This window comes from Garra rufa, chromosome 5 (genome assembly GCF_049309525.1).
Source record: "Garra rufa chromosome 5, GarRuf1.0, whole genome shotgun sequence".
Classification (NCBI taxonomy): Eukaryota; Metazoa; Chordata; class Actinopteri; order Cypriniformes; family Cyprinidae; genus Garra; species Garra rufa.
Window position 1 is genome coordinate 32,996,634 of NC_133365.1, and position 23,179 is coordinate 33,019,812.

At 37.5% G+C, this 23,179-nt stretch overlaps 3 protein-coding genes across 4 annotated transcripts in view; 1 reads left to right on the top strand and 2 right to left on the bottom strand.

Annotated features, from left to right (window-relative positions):
- The window catches only part of pkn3 (protein kinase N3), a 20,810-nt gene extending 16,582 nt beyond the window's left edge, over positions 1-4,228 (top strand). For both annotated transcript variants that reach the window (XM_073839779.1, XM_073839780.1), the window contains 3 exons: positions 2,489-2,596; positions 2,676-2,756; positions 2,845-4,228. In XM_073839779.1, the coding sequence (XP_073695880.1) occupies positions 2,489-2,596; positions 2,676-2,756; positions 2,845-3,045 (390 nt within the window). In that variant the 3' untranslated portion in view covers positions 3,046-4,228. The remainder of the gene's footprint in view (positions 1-2,488; positions 2,597-2,675; positions 2,757-2,844) is intronic.
- zdhhc12b (zDHHC palmitoyltransferase 12b) lies at positions 4,223-14,851 on the bottom strand. The gene is made up of 5 exons (XM_073839781.1): positions 14,425-14,851; positions 12,323-12,462; positions 12,145-12,234; positions 8,556-8,722; positions 4,223-8,075 (listed from the first exon to the last, which is right to left on the bottom strand). Exons 1-5 carry the CDS (start codon positions 14,519-14,521, stop codon positions 7,760-7,762), a joined length of 810 nt encoding a protein of 269 aa, XP_073695882.1. The 5' UTR covers positions 14,522-14,851; the 3' UTR covers positions 4,223-7,759.
- A 135-nt stretch (positions 14,852-14,986) lies between these two features.
- uap1l1 (UDP-N-acetylglucosamine pyrophosphorylase 1 like 1) lies at positions 14,987-21,474 on the bottom strand. The gene is made up of 9 exons (XM_073840545.1): positions 20,770-21,474; positions 20,479-20,683; positions 19,472-19,647; positions 19,162-19,334; positions 18,860-19,053; positions 17,556-17,696; positions 17,294-17,479; positions 16,590-16,656; positions 14,987-16,270 (listed from the first exon to the last, which is right to left on the bottom strand). Exons 1-9 carry the CDS (start codon positions 21,056-21,058, stop codon positions 16,181-16,183), a joined length of 1,521 nt encoding a protein of 506 aa, XP_073696646.1. The 5' UTR covers positions 21,059-21,474; the 3' UTR covers positions 14,987-16,180.
- Positions 21,475-23,179: the final 1,705 nt, after the last annotated feature.

Consider the following 23,179-nt stretch of genomic DNA (forward strand, 5'->3'; position numbering starts at 1 on the left):
GACCCTAAATAATCATACCAACTCGTGGAAAATGCCCTTCCGATGTCCCCTTTAAAGGGTTAGTTCACCCAAAAATGAAAATTAGCCCATTATTTACTCACCCTCAAGCCTTCCTAGGTGTATATGACTAACTTCTTTCAGACGAATCCAATCTGAGATAGTGAGATTTCACTGAGATAGTGAAAAATGTCCTGGCACGTTCAAGCTTTATCATGACAATAGGTGGGTGTTTCTCCTCAACAGGTCAAAACAAGTCCAATAAAGTGCATCCATCCATAATAGTGATGGGATTTATGGCTCTTTGTGGGGATCCGGATCTTGGCGATCCGTTCATTTCAAAGAGCCGTTCAAAAGAACGGCTCTTTTTAAATATTTAGTCAGTTTTAAAGGAACACTCCACTTTTTTTGGAAATAGGCTAATTCTCCAACTCCCCCCGAGTTAATAAGTTGATTTTTACCGTTTTGAAATCCATTCAGCCGTTCTCCTGTTCTGGCGATATCACTTTTAGCATAGCTTAGCATAGATCATTGAATCCTATTAGACCAATAGCATCGCGTTCAAAAATGACCAACGAGTTTCGGTATTTGTCCAATTTAAAACTTGACTCTTCTGCAGTTATATTGTGTATTAAGACCGGCGGAAAATGTAAAGATGCGATTTTCTAGGCCGATAAGATTAGGAACTACACTCCCATTCTGGTGTAATAGTCAAGGAAGTTTGCTGCTGGCCGAACATGGCCGAAGCAGGAGCAGTAATATCACGCAGCACAACGTGACCAACTGCATGCACAGGGAGCGTTCCTCGTTGGAAGATACCTAGCTGGGAACTAATTTCAGGAGCTGCGTGATATTACTGCGCCTGCTGCGTCCATATTACTGCAGCAAACTTCCTTGACTATTACGCCGGAATGGGAGTGTAGTTCCTAATATTATCGGCCTAGAAAATCGCATCTTTACATTTTCCGCTGGTTTTAGCACACGATATAACTGCAGAAGAGTCAAGTTTTAAATAGGACAAATATCGAAACTCAATGGTTATTTTTGAACGCGATGCTATTGGTCAAATAGGATTCAATGATTTATGCTAAGCTATGCTAAAAGTGATATCGCCAGAACAGGAGAACGGCTGAATGGATTTCAAAACAGCAAAACTCAACTTATTAACTCGGGGGGGGGAGTTGGAGAATGAGCCTATTTCCAAAAAAAGTGGAGTGTTCCTTTAAGAAGCCAGCTTGGGGGCATTTCAGTTTATCCTGGAAATAATCACTGGGAGGAATGATGAGGTGAGATTTGTAGTCAAATAATTAAAACTCCGATATCACACACCAATATCTGAGTTTGAATTATTCTGAAATATTGATTATTCCTTCATTTGTCATGTGTGGACTATATTCCATAGGGTTGCACAACATCCTTCTACTATTTTGGATTTACCTTTAGTACAAAGTGTGTGTATGTGTAAAGCTACGTTGACTTATGTTATTCATACAATACCTACTCCCAAATAAACATCAAAAACAAAGCCGGCTGCAATGAATTTCTGTGCAAAACAGCTTTTACTACAAACACTTCCACACAAGAACATTGTTATCACACAAGAACATTTTGATAGAAAACAAAAAATATTTAAAGTTTTAAATATATACTGTAGATAAAATTAGAATAAATAAAATGGAAATGTCTACATACAGTCCACTATTACTACTGTAAACTTTGCAAATAGGACATCAGCCCCTTCAAGTCTTAAATGAACAATAACAAAGTGGGCTGCAATGAATGTCTGTGCAAAACAGCTTTTAGTGAAAAGGCAGTAGTTAGTAGTTTTAGTTAGGCAGTAGCACGCTGCGCTGGTTGTGCCCCTCCCCCTATAACTGTTCTGTCTCGCGGAGGAGCTAATTTGTGTGCATCTGTGTGAAACACGCATAGGAAAAAAAGAACGACAGAAAGAACGCCCCCCCCCCCCCAGCCGCGACTCGGCTCCCATCGTTCATGTTTATGAGCCGTTCAAAAGAATCGGTTCGTTCGCGAACGTCACAACTCTAATCCATAACAAAAAGTGGCTCGCATGGCTTCGGGGGGTGTATAAAGGTCTCCCTATAGCAAATTGATGCGTTTTTGTGAGAAAAATATCCATATTTAAAACGTAATAATCACTTTAAAATAGCGCAGATGCGCAGGGGAGAGAGCACAAAACACAAAACAAGGATTTGTAAAGGAGAAGACTGGTTTTCCTTTGCTTAAGGAAACTTTGCTCCTGTAAACAAACATTGGTTTTCATGAGACTCGCAGGCGCAACGCGTATGTCCTACGCCATTTTTTTAGTACAACTATAAAGTTAATTAGTCTAAAACAAGGAAGTCATATACGCCTAAAATGGCTTGTGGGTGAGTAAATAATGGGCTAATTTTCATTTTTGAGTCAACTAACCCTTTAAGAAATCTTGTCCTTTGAATAGTAGTGTTTGAATGTATTCTCTTGTGGCTGCCAGTCTCCATTCCCCGGTGATGACGAGGAGGAGGTGTTTGACAGCATAGTGAACGATGAAGTGCGCTACCCCAGGTTTTTGTCTCCTGAGTCAGTCTCTATAATACAAAAGGTAACTACTTAACCACTATGAAGAAAAAAACTAACTGAAATTGCACTGAAACTCATTCTGACTCTGTCATTTATCGCAGTTGTTGCAGAAGAACCCAGAAAAACGACTGGGAGCAGGAGAGCAAGATGCCAATGAAGTGAAGAGACACAGGTTCTTCCAGGTGACGCCCACTAACTTAATTCTTGACTACCTTAGTGAAGCTGTTTTTAAAAGAAGTCTCTTTTTAAAAGCCCCATTCCATTCCACAGGGCATAGACTGGGAAGCCCTGTTGGCTAAAAGAGTCAAACCTCCGTTCCTGCCGTCAATTAAAGCCCCAGGAGACGTCAGTAACTTTGACGACGAGTTCACACGCCTGAAGCCTGTCCTGACCCCGCCGCAGACCCCGTTCTTCCTCACCGCCGAGCAGCAGGAGTTCTTTGCAGACTTTGACTTCTCGGCCCTACACTGACTTCCACTCGATTACCCTCGGAAAAGGGTTGTGACATATCAAATCTCTGCTATCTTTTCTCTCTGTCTTCTTTATCCAATTATTCTCTCTTGAGTTGTGCAGTCGAATCGAGTGAAGCTGGCCTCGTGTCACCCTTTAAAAGCTGCTGTACGCTTTTCGTGAAACTGGCTGCAAATGTGTGCTTAAGCTCCAAAGACGGTCCAGATTGGACTTCAAAAGCAAGAGGAATCTCCCCTGACCAGAACTGTGCAGCCACCACTGTGAGTAAGCTCAAATCTGCTCAGCTTTTAACTGCCCATCCCTGATACATGCGGTTAATAATATACATTTATGTTTTTGGGTTGGGTTATACTGTTTATCGTGTCAGTCTGACTAGCTGTTTAAAAAAAGAAAAAAAGAAAAGTCTTCCTGTTACAATGAATTGCGATGCCAAAATATTCTTGCACTGTTGCTGAACAAAATGATTGTCAGATTGAGATGGAGGGACAGAACTCTGTGTCGTTTTTAAGGATTGCCGATACATGCGGCTGGAGTGTCTAAGCTCCTTAAGTTTCTGACTGTAACTATCGGAGTGTGTTCTCAGTGTTAGATCATGCAAATTCCTCCACGCTTAGTGTATGTGATGTATATTTATGTTAAACCCTCACATTTTGATCTCTGGTTGTCCCTAATCTGGATCTGATTTAGGATTGGTGCCCCAGATAAACGTTGCTTGTTGATTTTGGACCCGTTCTCAACTTTCCGAGCTCTTTACTGTACTTGCAGACGTCTTGTGACTTTCGGCTGCAAATGGCGACTTGCTCTATCCTGCCTTTATAGCCTCTTTATAGCCCTCCTCTGGACAAATCTAAGACTACGCATATTCTACTCGATGTCTTGGCATGATACGGTTAGCACATTTGCTCACTAAGATGATATTTAAACCGTTTTTGCTGTCTCCGTCATGTAACAAGCTCATTAAGGTGTTTGTCTGTATTTTTACTTTTGACTACATCAGGCTACCATTGTATCATTGTAAATGTGGTTTACTACTGATAGGTTACACTGTGAACAAAATGACACTAAAATATTTAAATGAAACTTGCCATTTCTATGAGCCACATGAAGGATAATTAAATAACTAAGGAAATGTAATTAAACAGGATGAATGTATTTTCAGAAATAAAATACAACGTGACCATGTTGTTCAGTTTATTTAATACTGATGTTTCAAAATAGTACATTTTAAGGGGGGGAAGTTGCATAACTTTGATCAAAACGCTGCAAATCATTCATGAAATCTCAGCATCAATATTGATACGTTAAAAACACTCAAGTGCAAAAGTTAAAGGATTGCTTTACTTCCAGATTAAAAATTTCCTGACAATTTATGGTACTCACCCCTATGCCATCCAAGGTATTCATGTTTTTCTTCAATCGAAAAGAAATTAAGGTTTTTGAGGAAAACATTCTAGGATTTTTCTCCATATAGTGGAATTCAATGGTGGCCTACAGGTTTAAGGTCCAAATTGCAGTTTCTATGCAGCTTCAAAGAGCTGAGGAATAAGGGTCTTGTGTAGTGAAACGATCTGTCATTTTCTTAAAACAATAAAATGTATGTACTTTTTAACCACAAATGCTTGTCTTGCACTAGCTCGACCTCACGCATTATGTCAAACAAGCTCCTAAGATGGAAGAAAGATGTGTAAAGTGATGAAAGCCAAAATATTAAATGTCATGGATGAATATTTACTGAGTAATCCACTCTTTTGTGGAGGGGGTCAAAATGGCAATTTTCACCTGAGATTCAGAGTCAAATTATAGGGGGGGATTAAAAATTAATTTAAAAAAATGGCAGCATCATAATGTTATTTTTTTTACACCGAGCTTGGTAGGTCTGTTAGTAAATTTTGTTGACTTTAGCAATCTTTGTTGCATTATGTGCCAATGTTGACCATTCAAAAATTTGTGTGATAGAGGAAAACAAGATGCAATTCTAATTTAAACACACATTTCTTCTTCAGACATTTTTTTTTAATAACTGTCAGCTATATAGAAAGTGACCAACATTTGGTTTTTGACCACTGAAAATGGGTAATATTCAGCAATCTGGACACAGAGCCTCATTGAGTTCCCCATATCTCTGGGATTTGAACAATGTAGGGCCTTGAAATTTAAGATTCCAAAAGAGAACTTTATTAACAACTAGAATCAAAAATCATATTGCAATATCTTTATTAATTGAGTTATAGTCAATCAAACTTTGGAAAAAGAATGTTTGTGGCACTCAGATGTTCAATGCAGCTGTCTTGACAGATGCAAAATGAGATGCATCTCTTGCTTCAACATTATTTATTTCTCAGACATTCCTCTTTAAAAGAAAAGTAGTATCATATTTTTGCAAACTGACTCGCATTTAGTTTTTGACCAATGAAAATGTTTCGTGTTTTTAAAACCATATAGGGCCCTAAAAATAAAGATGCCAAAAGTACAGTTTGTTAAGACCAAATATCTAAAAATGCATTAAGGTATCTTTAATAATTTGGAGAAAAACACACTTTTCAATGTTGTTTTCTTATTTTTGAATGGTCCCCATTGGCATGTAATCCAACAAAGATTGCTGAAGTCAACAGATTTTACTAACAGACCTACTAATCTCTGTGTAAAAATAACATTTTGATGCTGCCATCTTTCTGAAGTATATTTACACCCCTGTAATTTGGCTCTGAATCTCAGGTGAAAATTAACACTTTGACCCCCCCTCTACAAAACAGTGGATTACTCAGTAAATATTCATCCATGACATTTGTGACCCTGGACCACAAAACCAGTCTTAAGTCGCTGGGGTATATTTGTAGCAATAGCCAAAAATACATTGTGTGGGTCAAAATTATTGATTTTTCTTTTATGCCAAAAATCATTAGGAAATTAAGTAAAGATCATGTTCCATTAAGATTTTTTGTAAAATTCCTACTATAAATATATCAAAATGTAATTTTTGATTAATAATATGCTTTGTTAAGAACTTAATTTGGAGAAATTTAAAGGTGATTTTCTCAGTATTTTGATTTTTTTGCACCCTCAGATTCCAGATTTTCAAATAGTTGTATCTCGCCAAATATTGTCCTATCCTAACAAACCATATACCAATAGAAAGCTTATTTATTGAGCATTCAAGTGATGTATATAACTCAGTTTTGTAAAATTTAACCTTATGACTGGTTTTGTGGTCCAGGGTCACATTTAATATATATTTCGGCTTTCATCACTATACAAGTTTATCTTTCTTCAGTAAACATATTAGCAAAATCCAAAATCTGACCTGGGGAATTTTCTGATATTTGGTTGATTTGACACGGAATGACCCAATTGTTTCGCTAGATAAGACCCTTATTCCTCAAATGGGATTGTGTAGAGCCCTTTGGAGCTGCATTTTGGTCCTTCAACCCCTTAGCTTCAATTGAAGTCCACTATATGGAAAAAGTCCTGGAGTGTTTTTCTCAAAATCCTTAATTATTTAATTATTTAATTACTTTTTACCTGAAGAAAGACATGAACATCTTGAATGACATGGGAGTGAGTAAATGATCAGGAAATTTCAATTCTGGAAGTGAACTAATCCTTTAAGGAAGCTATTTAAAGAAACTGAAATAAAGTAAAAGCAAAAACAATTATTGCTTTTTATGGCTGTACATTATTAAGAGAAAATTCTAGCTAATGTTTGTTAAAGGAAGTCACAATATGTGGACTTTATTATACTGCATTTATCAACAAAACTTTACTTTGTTCTGTTCTGGCAGTCCGAAATGGACTGAAATCTTAACAGTCGAAACAGTGTCACATGTACTTACATCTTTCTTTCTTTAAGATGCTGATGTGTAATAGGAAAGTAGTTTATATAAAAATATAAAGTTTTGCACCCAAAAAAACTGTCTGTAATGTTGAACATTACAGTACTGATTATGTTTGTATTCTAACTTTAGTCTTTCAATGTTTAATGTATCGATAACATTATGTCTAGATATACAAGTACATTTAATATTATAAAGTCACATTACAAGCATATTGAAATTTCACCACTGATATATAAAGTGCTATAGGAAATGATTTGTATTATAAACATGAACTTCGTTACCCTGTCTGAATTGAATTTTAAAATGTATATTCAACTGTTCAATAATTACACAAAATCATTGCTGATGTAACGGATCATCATCATCATCTGCTGCTATAAAATAGGCTGACAGACTTGTCTAGTTCAATTACTTTTGTCCAACAGCTTTTTAGAACCACGAAAGAGAGATTACAGGAGCAGAGCCAAGATAATAAATAATTAACATAAAATTTTAATATCTCATCTCTATGTATTGCATTGACAAGAAACCACAATTCGGCTCTGAAACGCTGTGATTTTGTGCTTTTTGTTCTGCGTTTGCTCTCAAAATGAGCAAAGTCGGCACAGACCAATTGTCAAAAGTTTTATGTGGGCAAAATATTCACAAAACACCTTTATAAAAATGCTCATTCCAACCTATTGGATACCACTTCATCAAAACATCATTGCAACTACGAAGTTCATGCATTTAAGAATCACTTTCAAAATGGAGTGGGTCATTCACAAGGAAGGAGGAGTAGATTAGATGTTCTGCGGATTCAGTTTGGAGCAATTTTCACCCAAACATCAACTTGGATCTAACAGGTTATTTGTCACAGCAGTCGTGACTCCCAAGGGGAATTAAACGGGATCGTTGCCTTGTTTGAAATACACATGCTCCCAAACCACCGGTTCCCAAATGCAGAAGAAGCCCCAGAGATTGCGCAGGGTTCCTCGGTCAAAAGGGTTTTCGTCTGCACCGCAGTGCTTGAGGTAAGAGATTCTGTGTCGAGACATGAACTCCCATGTGGTGGTATTGAGGGACACCAGGTATAGGTGAGATCCCAGGAGGAGAAGCACGGTCAGAGACAGGACGGCCACCACTGCCGCTGCTCCCAGGAGCACACCGTTGGTCCTCAACCACAGCTGCCAGGTGGGAGCGTGACTGAAGCCAGACCTGCATGAGATTTAACAGTGAACTCTGAACTGAAAGATGTTCTCCAGTTCAGATTAAAAGGCTAGTTCATACAAAAATGAAAAATCTGTCATCAGTTACTCACCCTCATGTCCAAACCCGTAATACCTTCGTTCATCTTCAATGTCAATGTTTCTGCCTTGACCGTGGTAGGACCCTTGCTGTCTATGGAGGGCCAAAGAGCTCTCAGATTTAATCAAAAATCTCTTAAATTGTGTTGTGAAGATGAACGAAGGTCTTACAGGTTTGAAACGACATGAGGGTGAGTAATTAATGACAGAGTTTTCTTTTTTGGGTGAACTATTCCTTTAAAGATGTTTGTTTCTGGTGGCTCTGATCTCGATAATATGGTTTGAGAACACCTTTTAGAGTTAAAAAGCACGGGAACTAATACATTTAGAACTTTTATGTCCATTGGCAATACTGGACATCCCAGGTTAATGATATCAAAGTTCTACTCACCAGGCCATGTACAGTCCCCAAAGTAAGACAACAAGCTGGACAGCCAGATAGAGCACAAACCAGCGGTGGTTTCTTTCCCCGACGCAGTTCTCTATCCAGGGGCAGTGGTGATCGTAGCGCCGCACACAGTGCTGACACGTCTGGCAGTGTTTGGATCTCATGGGTTGCTGTGACAAAGTGTGGATTCGTTTTTAGAAGGGATACATTAGAAACGAACAAACTGAGCTGTTTGCCTGTGCGCGAATATATCAAGGTTATTGCAGACTAAAATGAAAATGACTAAATTAAATCTTATTTTTAGGGGTTTAAGCGTGTAGCGCTTTTGTAAAACCCTATTGTAATTGTTAGAATGGCCAAGGATCAGTATTCTCCACATAAAAGTGATTGGGCAGACCAAACCATAATGGTGCGTTCACACCGCCCAAAACGTCAGCGTCAGTTGCGGCAAGATTACATGTAAAGTCTATGGTTGAGTCCGTCAGAGGCTCTGCGGTGCGTTGTGTGCGTTGGATCCGTCAGCTTTTCAAGTGTTACCTGCGTTTCAAGCATCAACGCAGCAAACGCAAGCAACGCAGAAGTTCAGCTAGCTGAACTTTTGACGGACTTGACGCAGTGCGTCAACCAATCAGAGCGTCTCACTGTAGCGACGTCACCACACGTATCTTGAATGAAGCGGGAGCAGAAAAATAACATTTTCAACAATGGAAGACAAAAGCTCATTGTAGCCGTCTGCAATCGCAGAGAATTGTATGATCCGTCCTCGTTGTTGTATAAAGTTAGGAATGAAAAGGAACTTGCTTGGATGAAGATCGCTGAAGAGATCGGGATGTCGGGTCAAATCTTTTTCAATATAATTATTTCCCATTTCGTTAGCTAGCGAAACATGGTCATGAGAAGATTCCAAAATGTCCAGTCCCTACTAGTTTGCCATGGTTTATTCAGGGGAAGTGTGCAAAAAGCAGTGGAGGAGTCTGAGGGACAGAGCGTTGCCTGACGTGTGCGGTGTGAACGCACCAAAAAGCAAGCGTTGCAAGCTTCAACATACATGCGTCAAACTAGATGCGTTGGGAGCGTTGCCTGACGCAGACAAAGTGTGCGGTGTGAACGCAGCATAAGTCGTAGAGACTTGATACTTGGAGGGATGGTAGTACTCACACCCTCTACAATGTCACCAATGCTCACCCCAATCAGCCTGACGGTGGCGCTACAGTGATCAAAAGTATTAGTCACAGACTCAAATGTCTCATATCGTTGGAACCCTTGGCTCAAGATAGACATCGTCATGTGGTATTTTGGACTTTTTTTAAAACATACTTTTGCAAACTAGTAGGGGTGTAACAATAAATAGATTTTCCGAATACATCATGATTTTTTCTCGAATCGATTCTAAGATTAGTTTTTAACGGCTGACGGCACTGTGTGCTTTAGAAACGTCTGTACTTTCCTTCACACGCACCACTTGAACCTAAAATAATCATTCATAAAGATTGAAAAGTTTAAAGCGAATTACAAAAGTGCTCACAGTGGTGCAAGTACATTTAAAGGAACACTCCACTTTTTTTGGAAATAGGCTCATTCTCCAACTCCCCCCGAATTAATAAGTTGAGTTTTACCGTTTTGAAATCCATTCAGCCGTTCTCCTGTTCTGGCGATATCACTTTTAGCATAGCTTAGCATAGATCATTGAATCCTATTAGACCAATAGCATCGCGTTCAAAAATAACCAATGAGTTTCGGTATTTGTCCTATTTAAAACCTGACTCTTCTGTAGTTATATCGTGTGCTAAAACCAGCGGAAAATGTAAAGATGTGATTTTCTAGGCCGATAATATTAGGAACTACACTTCCATTCCGGCGTAATAGTCAAGGAAGTTTGCTGCTGTAATATGGACGCAGCAGGCGCAGTAATATCACACAGCGCCTGAAATTAGTTCCCAGCTAGGTAACTTCCAACGAGGAACGCTCCCTGTGCATGCAGTTGGTCACGTTGTGCTGCGTGATATTACTGCGCCTGCTTCGGCCATGTTACGGCAGCAAACTTACTTGACTATTACACCAGAATGGGAGTGTAGTTCCTAATCTTATCAGCCTAGAAAATCACATCTTTACATTTTCCGCCGGTCTTAATACACAATATAACTGCAGAAGAGTCAAGTTTTAAATAGGACAAATACCGAAACTCGTTGGTCATTTTTGAACGCGATGCTATTGGTCTAATAGGATTCAATGATCTATGCTAAGCTATGCTAAAAGTGATATCGCCAGAACAGAAGAACGGCTGAATGGATTTCAAAACGGTAAGAATCAACTTATTAACTCAGGGGGAGTTGGAGAATTAGCCTATTTCCAAAAAAAGTGCAGTGTTCCTTTAACAACTTAAATTACTCCGTTTAATGCATAATCGCTCTTCTTCGTGAACATTTGGCTGTGGTTAAAAACTAGCCTAGAGCACCATCTACTGTTAAAAACTAAGCTCAGAATCGATTCTGGAGAGAATCGCGATACGTTTGTAAAATTGCAGAATCAATCCACAAATTGATTTATTGCTACACCCCTATGAACTAGTCCTAGGTTTTTCACTCGATCAGAACTTTCGACTCACCAACGCAACGGGACACCAAAAAGTTAGTAAGGGGCGGAGACGCTTTTACTAAAACACCTTTCACTCTTAAATGGAAAGAGCTTAATTTGAGATCACATTAAAAAATGCAGAGTTTGGCCACTTGATGGCGCTATAACAGTCATAAACATTACAAATAATCATAGTTCTAGGGTAAATTACCTGGATTTACCAAAAATTATTTTTTAATCATTGATTTAGTTGGTCACAGACTAAATCCACCTTATTCTTTAAAGGTGCGTTCACACCGGACGCGACTTGCGCGGAAAAAACGCGCTATTCGCGCGTAGTTGAACGCTTGAGTGAACATTTGAGTTTACTCGCGCCATTCGCACGGTAAAATTCGCGTCATTCGCGCGTGACATTTTCTTCACAACAGACGCGAATTCGCGTCATGGGAGGGGCTTCTGCCACTCGTCAGTGGGAAAGTAGTTGTAAAATAGGTGAATGAGCTCAATTTGCCAGCTTTAGCTTGCTTGTAGTCTCAATATGTATGTATATGTAGGTCAAATTGAGTAAAGAGCGTTTTTTAAAATTTACCAGATTGTCCGACCTATTCACTCACTTTCTTCCTAGCAAGACGACTGGCTTCTGCCACGACCCACAAGCATAATTATGATAACATATTAAGATAATATGGCAAGACACCAATCTGCAATTTCAAGCAGCAAAACAAGCTGATGGACGCGGATGAGACCGGAAGCCAGACCCATAAAATGCACAAACGGTGTTACAGGAAAAATAAGGTGGATATGTAATGCCTTTTTCATATGTGCTTAAATGCCTTAAAGAAGTAAATAATCACTGCTTGCAGCTATATTTTATTTTTTAACTGAACATTATTGAAATTAAAATGACTTAATATTTAGATTTCATTTTAGTTGTAGCATGTCTTCAAACCTTTTAAATTCAATTATTTCAATCTCTATATTTATGTATATATTCCATCTTTAATAAGTGACAGCGCACCTGTACCAGACAGTGTCCACAGCGTCGTAGCCGTATGGACTTGGTCTGTGGAATCATATCCTGCGTTTCTTCTGCGACACCAAGTGTAAACTGAAATACATTTAGATGATGTATGTTTACTGTAAGATCAGTGTTAAACATACAAACTGCACAAACATGCAAAAGCATATTTACTGACCTGCAAGTCACAGTCCTCAGACAGGACAAAACCAGGATCCATGAGCGAAACTGCAAAGTACAGCAACACCGACACCAGGACCAGCAGCACAAAAAGAACCGGCAGAGTGAGCTCCCCCGTCTCCTCCTGTTTGCGGAGATCTGTGTGGAAGCAGAATAGTGTAGTAGAGTGGAATACAGTGGCAAAGAAATGAGAGTATAATAGAAAAGAACACAACATAGAATCATACAATATAGTAGAATAAAATAAAACAGTGGAGTGGAATACTGCAGAACTGTAAAAGCCCATATGACATACTAAAGGCTGGAATATGCTACTTGATTTTTAAAATCTGAAAAGATTTTACATTAGGCATCATACACTTATCAAATTTGTAAACAGTTGGAGAGAAAAAATAGGCATCACACACTACCAGACTTTCCGAACACAAACTCATACAGAAACACTCGCCTCATTACTATGATGACAGATGAAAATGTGTTCTAAAGTCATGTGTTGTCTGAAACTGAAAAATCAGAATCTGTGCCCATCCATACACTATACGCATTTTTTTATGAAATCTGTCAGCTCCAACTTCCCAAAATCTGCAGACTGGCTAAGACTACTGTCTACTACCACCAATTCGTTCAGACTGCAAATCATGGCAAAAATCAGGGCAAAAGTCATGTTGTGCATTGGAGCCTTTAAGTAAGAAAATTGTTGTCATAATTTTGTCTTCACCTTATAATTACGGCTTTGTATGTCAATGTCAACTACCAGTCAAAAGTTTATGAACAGTAAGATTTTAAGTTTTTTTTTTTTTTTTTTTTTAAAAGAAGCCTCTTCTGCTCACCAAGCCTGCATTTAAATGATCCAAAAATACAGCAAAAGCAGGGAAAAGTTGAAATATTTTTACTATTTAAAATAACTGTTTTCTATTTGAATATATTTTAAAATGTAATTTATTCCTGATTTCAAAGCTGAATTTATAGCATCATTACTCCAGTCACATGATCCTTCAGAAATCATTCTAATATTCCGAAAAAACATTTATTGTTTTTATGTTGAAAACAGCTGAGTAGAAGTTTCTTTGATGAATAGGAAGTTCAGAAGAACAGCATTTATCTGCAATAAAATCTTTAGTAACATTATACATGACTTTATCATCACGTTTGATCAATTTAAAGCATCCTTGCTTAGTAAAAGTATTAATTTCTATAAAAATATATATATATATACAGACTCCAGGATTTTGGATGGTATGTTGTATAATGTTACAAAAGCTTTTTATTTCAGATAAATGCTGATTTTTGGATCTTTCTATTAAAAAAATCCTGAAAAAATGTACTTAACTGTTTTAAATATTGATAAATTCTTAAACAGCAAATCAGCATATTAGAATGATTTCTGAAGAAGTATGTGACACTGAAGACTGGAGTAATGATGCTGAAAATGTAGCTTTCATCACAGGAATAAATTACATTTTAAAATATATTCAAACAGAAAGCAGTTATTTTAAATAGTAAAAATATTTCACAATATTACTGATTTTGCTGTATTTTGGATCAAATAAATGCAGGTTTGGTGAGCAGAAGAAAATTCTTTAAAAATATTAAAAACCTTACTGTTCAAAAACGCTGGACTAGTATTTTAATTTATCCAAAAGTAAGATTTTTTGTCCGCTTTTCATCTCACAATTGTGACTTCTTGTGATAATTTTAACCTTTTATTTCATTATTGACTTCAGCATCTCATAATTTTAATTTCATCATAATTTCCACTGTTTTGCCAACTTAGTGTCTCTTCATTTAACTTTTTGTCTTTTTAATCTCATGTTGTCTTTTAACTTTTATTTCATAATTTCAACAAAGTCCTGTGTCCAGTAGAACAGAATAGAATAGCAGAGAACAGAATGTAACAGAGTGCTAGAGTACAATAGTTACAGATCATCTAAACGCTGATTGGCAGAGAAAGTGGAGGACTGGACCTCAAACACAGTGATGCAGATACAGGTGTGAAGCAGCATTATGTACATCATACAGCTACTGTATCCATAAAATAACACGTCTATAGATGAGGCAGATATACTCACAGCAGAATGAGCATCTATTAAGAGCACTTACCAGTGTCGTGGAGGAACAGAATCAACGTTATAACCCATGTCAAGATGACATGAGCGGTCCTCACCAGGAATCCTGATCCGAACACATTTTTGAACATCCTAGCATACTTCTATATACGCCTAAGCATGTATCTGCTGTGGGCTCGTAATGAAATACATCTTATTCTCAGACTCAGACCTCTATAGGCAGCTAGCTGTGTTAGCCAGCTCATAAGAAACCCAGTTACATTCCAGCTGTCAAGTGAGCTCCTACGCGTCCTACGCTAAATTCCAGAACAAGAAGCATTTTTACCACAATATTTCACCAGAGCGTGTAACTTTTTCTGCTGCACATCTAATACAGCAGGCTATAGCATCATAAAGCACCCGAAGCGCGGTACTTCATTTAGATACTGTGTTTCTCTCGCTCTAATAAGCTTGTTGATGCCGTTCCGCTGCTTAGACGCGAGTCGGGTACATGTCACGTTTCCTATTGGTCAGCTGTGGTCATGTGACGTCTCAGCTGGAAACTGAGAAGCAAAGGCAGAGCCAAAGAAAAAAGAAAACACAGTATTTGAACTGTATGTGGGAATATGATTTTATTGCTATTGTAAATTTGTATAAAATGATATGCATTGCGGCGATACAAACTAATAAAACGATCACATTCTATTTTGTAATCATACATCAGCCATTTTTTTTTTATTAAGAATTAATCCTACTCTAATTATTATATATAATTATGTAATAGTAACTGGGGTCAGTATAATTTTTTTTGTAATGAAATTACAGTTTTACTTCTTTGATCGTTGAACTGATCGTGACATATAATTTTACAATTCATTACAATAAGTGACCCTCTACCACAAAACCAGTCATAAGTGTCAATTTTTCGAAATTAAGATTTCACCATACACTATACGCATTTTTTTATGAAATCTGTCAGCTCCAACTTCCCAAAATCTGCAGACTGGCTAAGACTACTGTCTACTACCGCCAATTCGTTCAGACTGCAAATCATGGCAAAAATCAGGGCAAAAGTCATGTTGTGCATTGGAGCCTTTAAGTAAAAAAAATTGATCGTGACATATAATTTTACAATTCATTACAATAAGTGACCCTCTACCACAAAACCAGTCATAAGTGTCAATTTTTCGAAATTAAGATTTATACATCATCTAAAATCTGAATAATTAAGCTTTGTTATGAAAGGACAATATTTGGCCGAAATACTACAAATTGACAATCTGGAATCTGAATCTAAATATAGAGAAAATCGACTTTAAAGTTGTCTAAATGAAGTTCTTAGCAATGCATATTACTAATCAAAAATTAAGTTTTCATATATTTACGATATATTTATTTCGATTTATTTGCTTAAGACTGGTTTTGTGGTTCAGGGTCACATTTAAACGTTCTATTCATCGTGAAATCCGGCGGGAAAATGACGTTTTAAAAAACAACAACTGTTTTAACACTGATAATAAGAAGACGAAATGTTTCTTGTGCCCCAAATTTCTGAAGGATCATGTGACACTGAAGACCAGAGTAATGGCTGCTAAAAATCCAGTTTTCTCATTACAAAAAAAAAAATACATTTTAAAATATATTAAAATAGAGTTATTTTAAGTTGCCATTGTCATTTTTTCTGTATTTTGGTGAGTATTTTGAAAAAAATACTCAAACCTTTATTTTATTTTTTTTATTTGTAAACATCCTTTTCATCTCCTTTAATATTTGCCTGACCCTGAACATGATGGATTCCTCATTTGGAAACACTATGTAGTTTGCAAAAGATTCTTGGCTTCATTCTCATCAAGTAGAATAGGAGACTTCAAGTTCTTCTGGTTCAGCAGCTTTTCCAGACCCTGCAAAACACAGAAGTTAAAATATGACCATGTGTCATGGAGGGAAAAAGAAAAAAAAAAGAAAAAGAGTTGGAGTGTTACAGCTGTCTCTTGAACTCTCTCCTGAGAACAGAAACACAGAAAATCTGACATCATTCGCTCTGTTTCACATCATGCTCCATATGTTCACACTTGCTTGTTATCCTTTTTTTTTTTTTACTCTGGGCCTATTGCCTCTTTTTGTACCAGCTGTAACATTTTGTAATCAACTACGACTGCAAGACATACATTTCAGAAACTGGACTGTTTATCAGTATTAGCAACTCCAACTGATTTTTACCTCGCCAAAGTATGATACCAGTGGAGAGATTTCGCAGATTGCTGGAGGGTCTTCATTCTGTGTCATACTGCAAAAGAAAGAGTAGACCATGTTATTATAAACCACACACCGTCTTAGGAACTGCTTCAAAAGAGTTCATTTTCTGCATGAATGGGTACATTCCTTTTAGCCATATTCCTTTCAGGTCAAGCCAGTCGGACGGTATTAGATTCATAGCAAGAATGGAAATTTCTAGACCATATCCTGCTCTACATCTGCTGTAGTATTACTACAAATCTTGTGGAAATGTGCAACATAGCATTTACTGTACATTATGTAATTTAGAAGACAAGTTTCACCAAAACAATCTGGTAAAACATGCTGTTTATTTACCTGATATGACTTAAAGATATAGTTCACCCAAAAATGAAAATGATGTTATTAATTACTCGCCCTCATGTCGTTCCAATTACGACTGAACCACTGATGTCACATGGACTATTTTGTAAACGTTCTTGGTACCTTTCTAGACCTAGAACAGGTTCAGAAAGCTCTCGGATTTCATCGAAAGTATCTTAATTTGTGTTCCGAAGATGAACAAAGATCTTACGGATTTGAAACGACATGAGGGTAATTAATGACAGAATTGACATTTTTGGGTGAACTATTCCTTTAATGACTTGATATTTTTCTGCTGATTTAATAAAAGTATTTTGCGTTAGCACCTGTGTTTTGGGGGGATGGGTTTATCTCGCTCATCCAGGAAGTTTCCACCAGCTGCCAGAGCCCAGCGGTAATGCTGTGCTAACAAGGATCGGCGTGCTGTAGTTGGTGTGTCCAAAGGCGCCCCATCAGCATTTTTCAGGGGTGAGAATTCCTCCTCTCTCAACACCTCAAAGGCGACAAATTTCCTGCAAAACACAGATGATGGTGAGAAAGATGGTGACACCCGAATTTGCCTAAATTAACGATAGCTGTAAAACATACTTTGAGAACTGAAAGACGTCGAAGACAAATTTCTCCATTTTGATGCCATTGGGCTTGGTTGGTTTCACCAGGTTCCCTTCTCCATCCACAAATGGCACTTTCTTGATTGCCACATGCTGCTTCAGCTGACTCTCAAACTTTCTGCAATCGAAATAAGGATTCTTTTTACAAAGGGCTTTGTTTGTCAATATGTTGCTAATTTTTTAACAAAATGCATATATTCTAATCATTACATTTAGGTGTCTTTGTACAGGCTTTGTACAACTAATCCTGTAACCGTACACTGACAAAAAAAGAGATGGTACAAAATGGCATACTCTCTAAATGTGACCCTGGACCTCAAAACCAGTCATAAGCGTCAACTTTTTGATTTGAAATTGAGATTTATGCATCACCTGAAAGCTGAATAAATAAGCTTTCCATTCATGTGGTTAGGATAGGACAATGTTTGGTTGAGATACAACCATTTGAAAATCTGGAATCTGAGGGTGCAAAAAATCTAATATTGAGAAAAATGCCTTTAAAGTTGTTCAAAAGAAGTTCTTATCAATGCATATTACTAATCAAAAAATGAGTTTTGATATATTTACAGTAGGAAATTTACAAAATATCTTCATGGAACATGATTGTTACTTAATATCCTAATGATTTTTGGCATAAAAGAAAAATCTATAATTTTGACCCATACACTGCATTTTTGGTTACTGCTACAAATATATCCATGCCACTTAAGACTGGTTACTGCTGTTACCGTCACATGCCCTATTGCATCAGTTGCATCACTGCACTGCCATTCATAAATCCTCTCCCATTGCCTCATGGGATAGTAAAGTGTCCACTGAACATGAACTTCATCTGGGTACTTTTCATCCACTGTTTGAAATACTACTCTTTCGTCATACTGTATAATTGGGTCACCAATATGTTATTACATTGTTTATTGTTAATTGATTTATTAACTCTGTTATATTACAAGTTACAACAGAAAATCATAATCATAATATCCACCTTTGTCCTGAATGTGGAAGTCTTGTTCGCCTCATAACAGAAAGATGCTTTACAATTCCGGTCTCTGGTGTTTCTAGTCAAATTAACGCACGGCTTAACCCTGCTCGCTTTTTAATATTTAGTTATATTTAAAAACTTTCAGTTTAATTAATTAAGTTCATTGTTTTACCCCATTTTAACATGGATTTCATCGGTTAACAAAAAATGACCTTACTGGACAATGAAAAGTTGACTTTGAAACATATAAGAAAATGGGATTGTATATTAACTATGTTAACTGTATGTCGACCACATACTCAGCCACTTCCTCTAAGAAGCCTCGGGTGAAGAAGTGGTTGCAGATGTTCCCAGCACTGAACAGGAGCTCTCCTCCTGGGCCTCGCAGCTCTGCTGTCTCTGGTTGGATCTCACTGTACTCGATCACCTGATACAGGCCGTCTACACAACACACCACTCCAACAGGCTCTGCAGGATACGCTTTATCCACCACCTGAGCAGAATGAAGGTAAACATAGCTAATCTGGCACAAAAACAATAAATAATAATAAATTAATAATGGATGGGATCTCATTTGGGCCTACAAATGGGATATTTTTACCTTGGCACCACAGTCTGCTCCTTTGTTTACACAAAAGCCAATAAAGACTGGGTCTGCCATCTTCACCAAGATGTTGTCCACACAGTACACGTGAAGATACTCCACACCCCTTCTGTCCATGTCCTCTAAAATTTTGTTGTCCACTAGAGCACGATAGAGGCCGCCATTTCCATCTGAAGTGAACACAGACATGAGATACAAACATCATAGCTATATTATTTTAATAGTTTGTGAACTACCCCTAACAAATAACTAAGAAAAGCAAAGCAAAAATAGTTCTCCTTCTGAAGGCAACCAAACTTTCTCTGACCTGGAGCCATGGCTATTTTGTTTTTCTTCTCCAGGATGATCTTTCCATCGAAGCCTACGGCTGGTATCATTCTCTGCTCAAACATGACTACATTGGATGGACAAAGACCAAAATATTGATGGTCTTTGAAGAACTTCTCTGTGGGTCCCAAAGTGAACTCACTGGTCATTATGTACCTGTTCACACATCATCAAAAGATAATTCAATACATGTTCTTCTGTCATTTGGAGGTTATTTATGAATAAATTCATGAGTGTTTCTTCAACTACAAGCACTATTAATGTCCCACGGGTTGTTTTATCTATGTCCCAGACCCAGAACTTCAAACTGGATACAATTATGAAAATGAATTATGAACTAAACAGTACAGTGTTTTCACAACGCATCATCAATCGGCCATATTGGCGTTACTGATTGTAAACAATGCCACTGAACCGATAGAAACTCGCACAATTTACTGATTATTGCTTCGGAAAATTGCCTTTTTTGTTGTCATGTTTTGGGCTCTAATAATCGGGCAGACCGGGTAAAACAATTGGAGTACTATAGACTGCCAAACGTTATAACAAATCAAGGAGAAAAGTGCAAAAATTGTCTGAGGAACAAAAGATGTTTGTGGTTAGCCAAACTAAACCAGGATTTCCAGGGCAAGAATCTTGACAACATTTGTGTTTGTTCTTATTTCCGGTCAGGTAGGTGAAATATTAGGGTAATATCTTAATTAATACTGCTCATATGTATCTTTACCACCTACTAACTTTAGTTTGTCAAAATAATGTACCCTTAATTAATTATTTGATTTATTTTTTATGCAAAATACAGCTGTTCTTGTTTCAGATCTTTTTTGAAGAATAACTTTTGAAATGTGTTGGAAATTATATTTGCTTGTCTAGAAAAATGACAGAAGAAAAAAACAGGACCAAAAGTGTTTATAGTTACCAGAAACCCACAAAAAAAAAAACCCACAAAAAAAAAAAAACACGTGAATTGCTAATAAAGAGCCATACCATGGTACTGTGCAGCTACAACCATGTTTCACATTGGCCAGCTCTTGCACCTTCTGGATACGCTCAGCCTGGATCTGGTACAAGGTTTTCCCACTTGGAAGTCCAACATTGTACATTCCCTTTGGATATGGCACTCCAAGCCGAGTCCCCTGACCACCGGCTAACAGCAAAACAGCCACTCTGTCCTGTGAAATCTGCAATAACCCTGAAGACAGAAGTCTTTTATATAGTCTTCAATATACAGTGTTACTTTTGACCATATTGTAAAAGTAAAATATTTGGAAGCCGTACCTTCATCATCCCATATCTTAAGTGTTTCTTTGTCACTTTTCCGCACACTTCCGATGAACTCTGGAGGAACGGGCTTCATCCGCGCGTCTAGCCGACCATCAGCACTCGAGTGTCGGCTTGCAGCCTCAGCAGCTGCTCGGCAGTGCTCGAGTAACTCTTCGGGCTTGAGCTGAGATATCTCCTCCAGAAGCGCATTGCTTTCTTCGGCAGAAAGCTCAGCCCAAAATTGTAAAACATGGCTCTGTCCTGCAGATTCTAACCTCACTTTAGCTTCCTCGTATGACAACATATTTCCCTGATAGAAAATGAACACATAAATGATCCGACAACAAACCCCGAGTCGAGTCGACTCTCTTCTGAGGAGTCCAGATCCTGTTTTCACAGCTTGCAACTCGTGATCAGTGTGTGGCTGGTACAATAAACATCACTGGAGTTGCATATTATTGACAAAATAACAGAAAACTACTGTCAAGGCATATTTACTTTACAGAAGTCTTTTGGGAACTCCCCTTAGGCACATATAGTGTCTTAAAGCCTTAAGGAGATAGCTAGCTAGACTGTATTTTTGCTTCTCAATAACAGCTCGAATCAGCTTAGATTTCAAAAACAGTCAGCAGCGAGCTGACTCGGAACGTCCCAAATGCTGTCTAGGTAGGCAGCTCAGTAGGTTTCCAAACACAGCCAGTATTTACTCTAGGTCTACGGATGAATGACTTCCTCAGAAAGCTAACCGCTGTCATGTGATTAGTCTGCTGACTGAGTTGCTCTCCTTCCCCTTTACTGTGAGGAATTACGTCAGGGATCAGTTCAATGCAAAAATTCTCGAAAAATACACATTTTGTACTATTAAAAATCACTATACCTGTTTCGGCCACTAAGTAAAAAAAATGTTATTGTGACTTTTTTCTTAGAATTGCTTGATACGAAAAACTAGCAATTCAAAATTGCGAGATATAAATGCTCAATTCTGAGAAATGAAGTCAGAACTGGCAATGGAGTGTTTTCATGTAGTGTCATCAATCGACCATATTGGCTGCACTAAACGTAAACAGTGCCACTGAACCAAACAAAACTTGCATATTTTGCTGATTATTGCTGCTGAAAATGGTCAGTTATTGCCACTATTCGGTTGGACTGGGAAAAACTTTGGAGTACTATAGTATAGACTGCCAAAAGTTATAACAAATCAAGGAGAAGAGTGCAAAAAAACTGTCTGAGGAACAAAAGGCGTTTGTGGTTGGCCAAACTGAACCAGGATTTCCAGGGCAAGAATCTTGACAACATTTATTGTTTGTTCTTATCATTTCCGGTCAGGTAGGTGAAATATTAGACTAACATCATAATTAATACTGCTTCCATGTATCTTTACCAGTTATTAAGTTTAGTTTGTCAAAACATTGCACTCTTTTCTGCTTACTAAGTCCTTCCTTGTATGATTTAGCAGCTTCCACAAGTTTTTTTCGGTGGTTTAGACAGCATAAATTTGCAGAACAATGTATTCAGTAGTACATTAACCGTCTATTGTGAATTATAAAGTCAGAATTGTTTAATATTATCTTACAAAGTCAGAACTGAGAGTTATAGTCACAATTCTGATTTCTGACTTTAAAGAAAAAAAAGTCAAAATTGTGAGTTTGTCTCGCAATTCTGACTATAATTCGCAATTGCAAGTTTATATCACACAATTCTGACTTTATTTCTCAGAATTGCGAGTTTATTTCTCAATTTTGGGGGGAAAAAAAGTCAGAATTGTGAGATGTAAACCGGCAATTGTGAGAAAAAAAAAGTAAGAATTGTGAGAATTATCTTTTCTATTTTTTTTAATTCAGTTGTGGAAACAGGGTTCCATATGCCATAGTAAACAGTAGGGCTGGGTAAAAAATATCTATTCTCCGATTTTAATCGATCTTCAATTTGACGCAACTATATCGATTCGGGAAATCCCCGAATCGATTCTTAATGCGCGTGCTTCTTCACGTAAGAGGATATGAATATTCACCTCTCGTCCTGAAGGTGTCACCATCAGCTGCTTTTTTTGCAGAAAAATCTGGTGATCAAAAATTATTAGGCTGTAGTTAAGAACTGTTAGTTTTATGGACAGTTAGAATGTTTTGTATTATGATTGGCCTGTTTTGAACGTTTTGAATTTAGAAAAATGTTTTATTTCTTAAACATGTTTGAAGTTCTTAATAGATTTCACTGTTGCACATTTACGGTCTTTTTAATTTTTTTACAGTAATGTGCATTTTGCAGTTTGTTTACATGGTGTACAATGGATGCACATATTTATGACTTCTTGTTACAGTGTTCATTTAAAATAAAAGTTGTTTAAAATTAATAACTGTGTGCACCCTATTATTAATGTAGATGTGTACTTCAGTAATAAACTTAAGTAGGAGAGTTTCAGTTA

Excerpts from the sequence above, each read along its gene's own strand:
- zdhhc12b (XM_073839781.1), bottom strand. The coding sequence starts at position 14,521 with ATGTTCAAAAATGTGTTCGGATCAGGATTCCTGGTGAGGACCGCTCAT. Across the intron at positions 12,235-12,322 it reads CTGAGGACTGTGACTTGCAG|TTTACACTTGGTGTCGCAGA; the intron begins GTCAGTAAATAT and ends AATGTATTTCAG. Across the intron at positions 8,076-8,555 it reads TGGGGACTGTACATGGCCTG|GTCTGGCTTCAGTCACGCTC; the intron begins GTGAGTAGAACT and ends AATCTCATGCAG.
- uap1l1 (XM_073840545.1), bottom strand. The coding sequence starts at position 21,058 with ATGTTGTCATACGAGGAAGCTAAAGTGAGGTTAGAATCTGCAGGACAG. Across the intron at positions 19,648-20,478 it reads TGTAGCTGCACAGTACCATG|GTACATAATGACCAGTGAGT; the intron begins GTATGGCTCTTT and ends ATGTGTGAACAG. Across the intron at positions 17,480-17,555 it reads GACGTCTTTCAGTTCTCAAA|GAAATTTGTCGCCTTTGAGG; the intron begins GTATGTTTTACA and ends TGTGTTTTGCAG.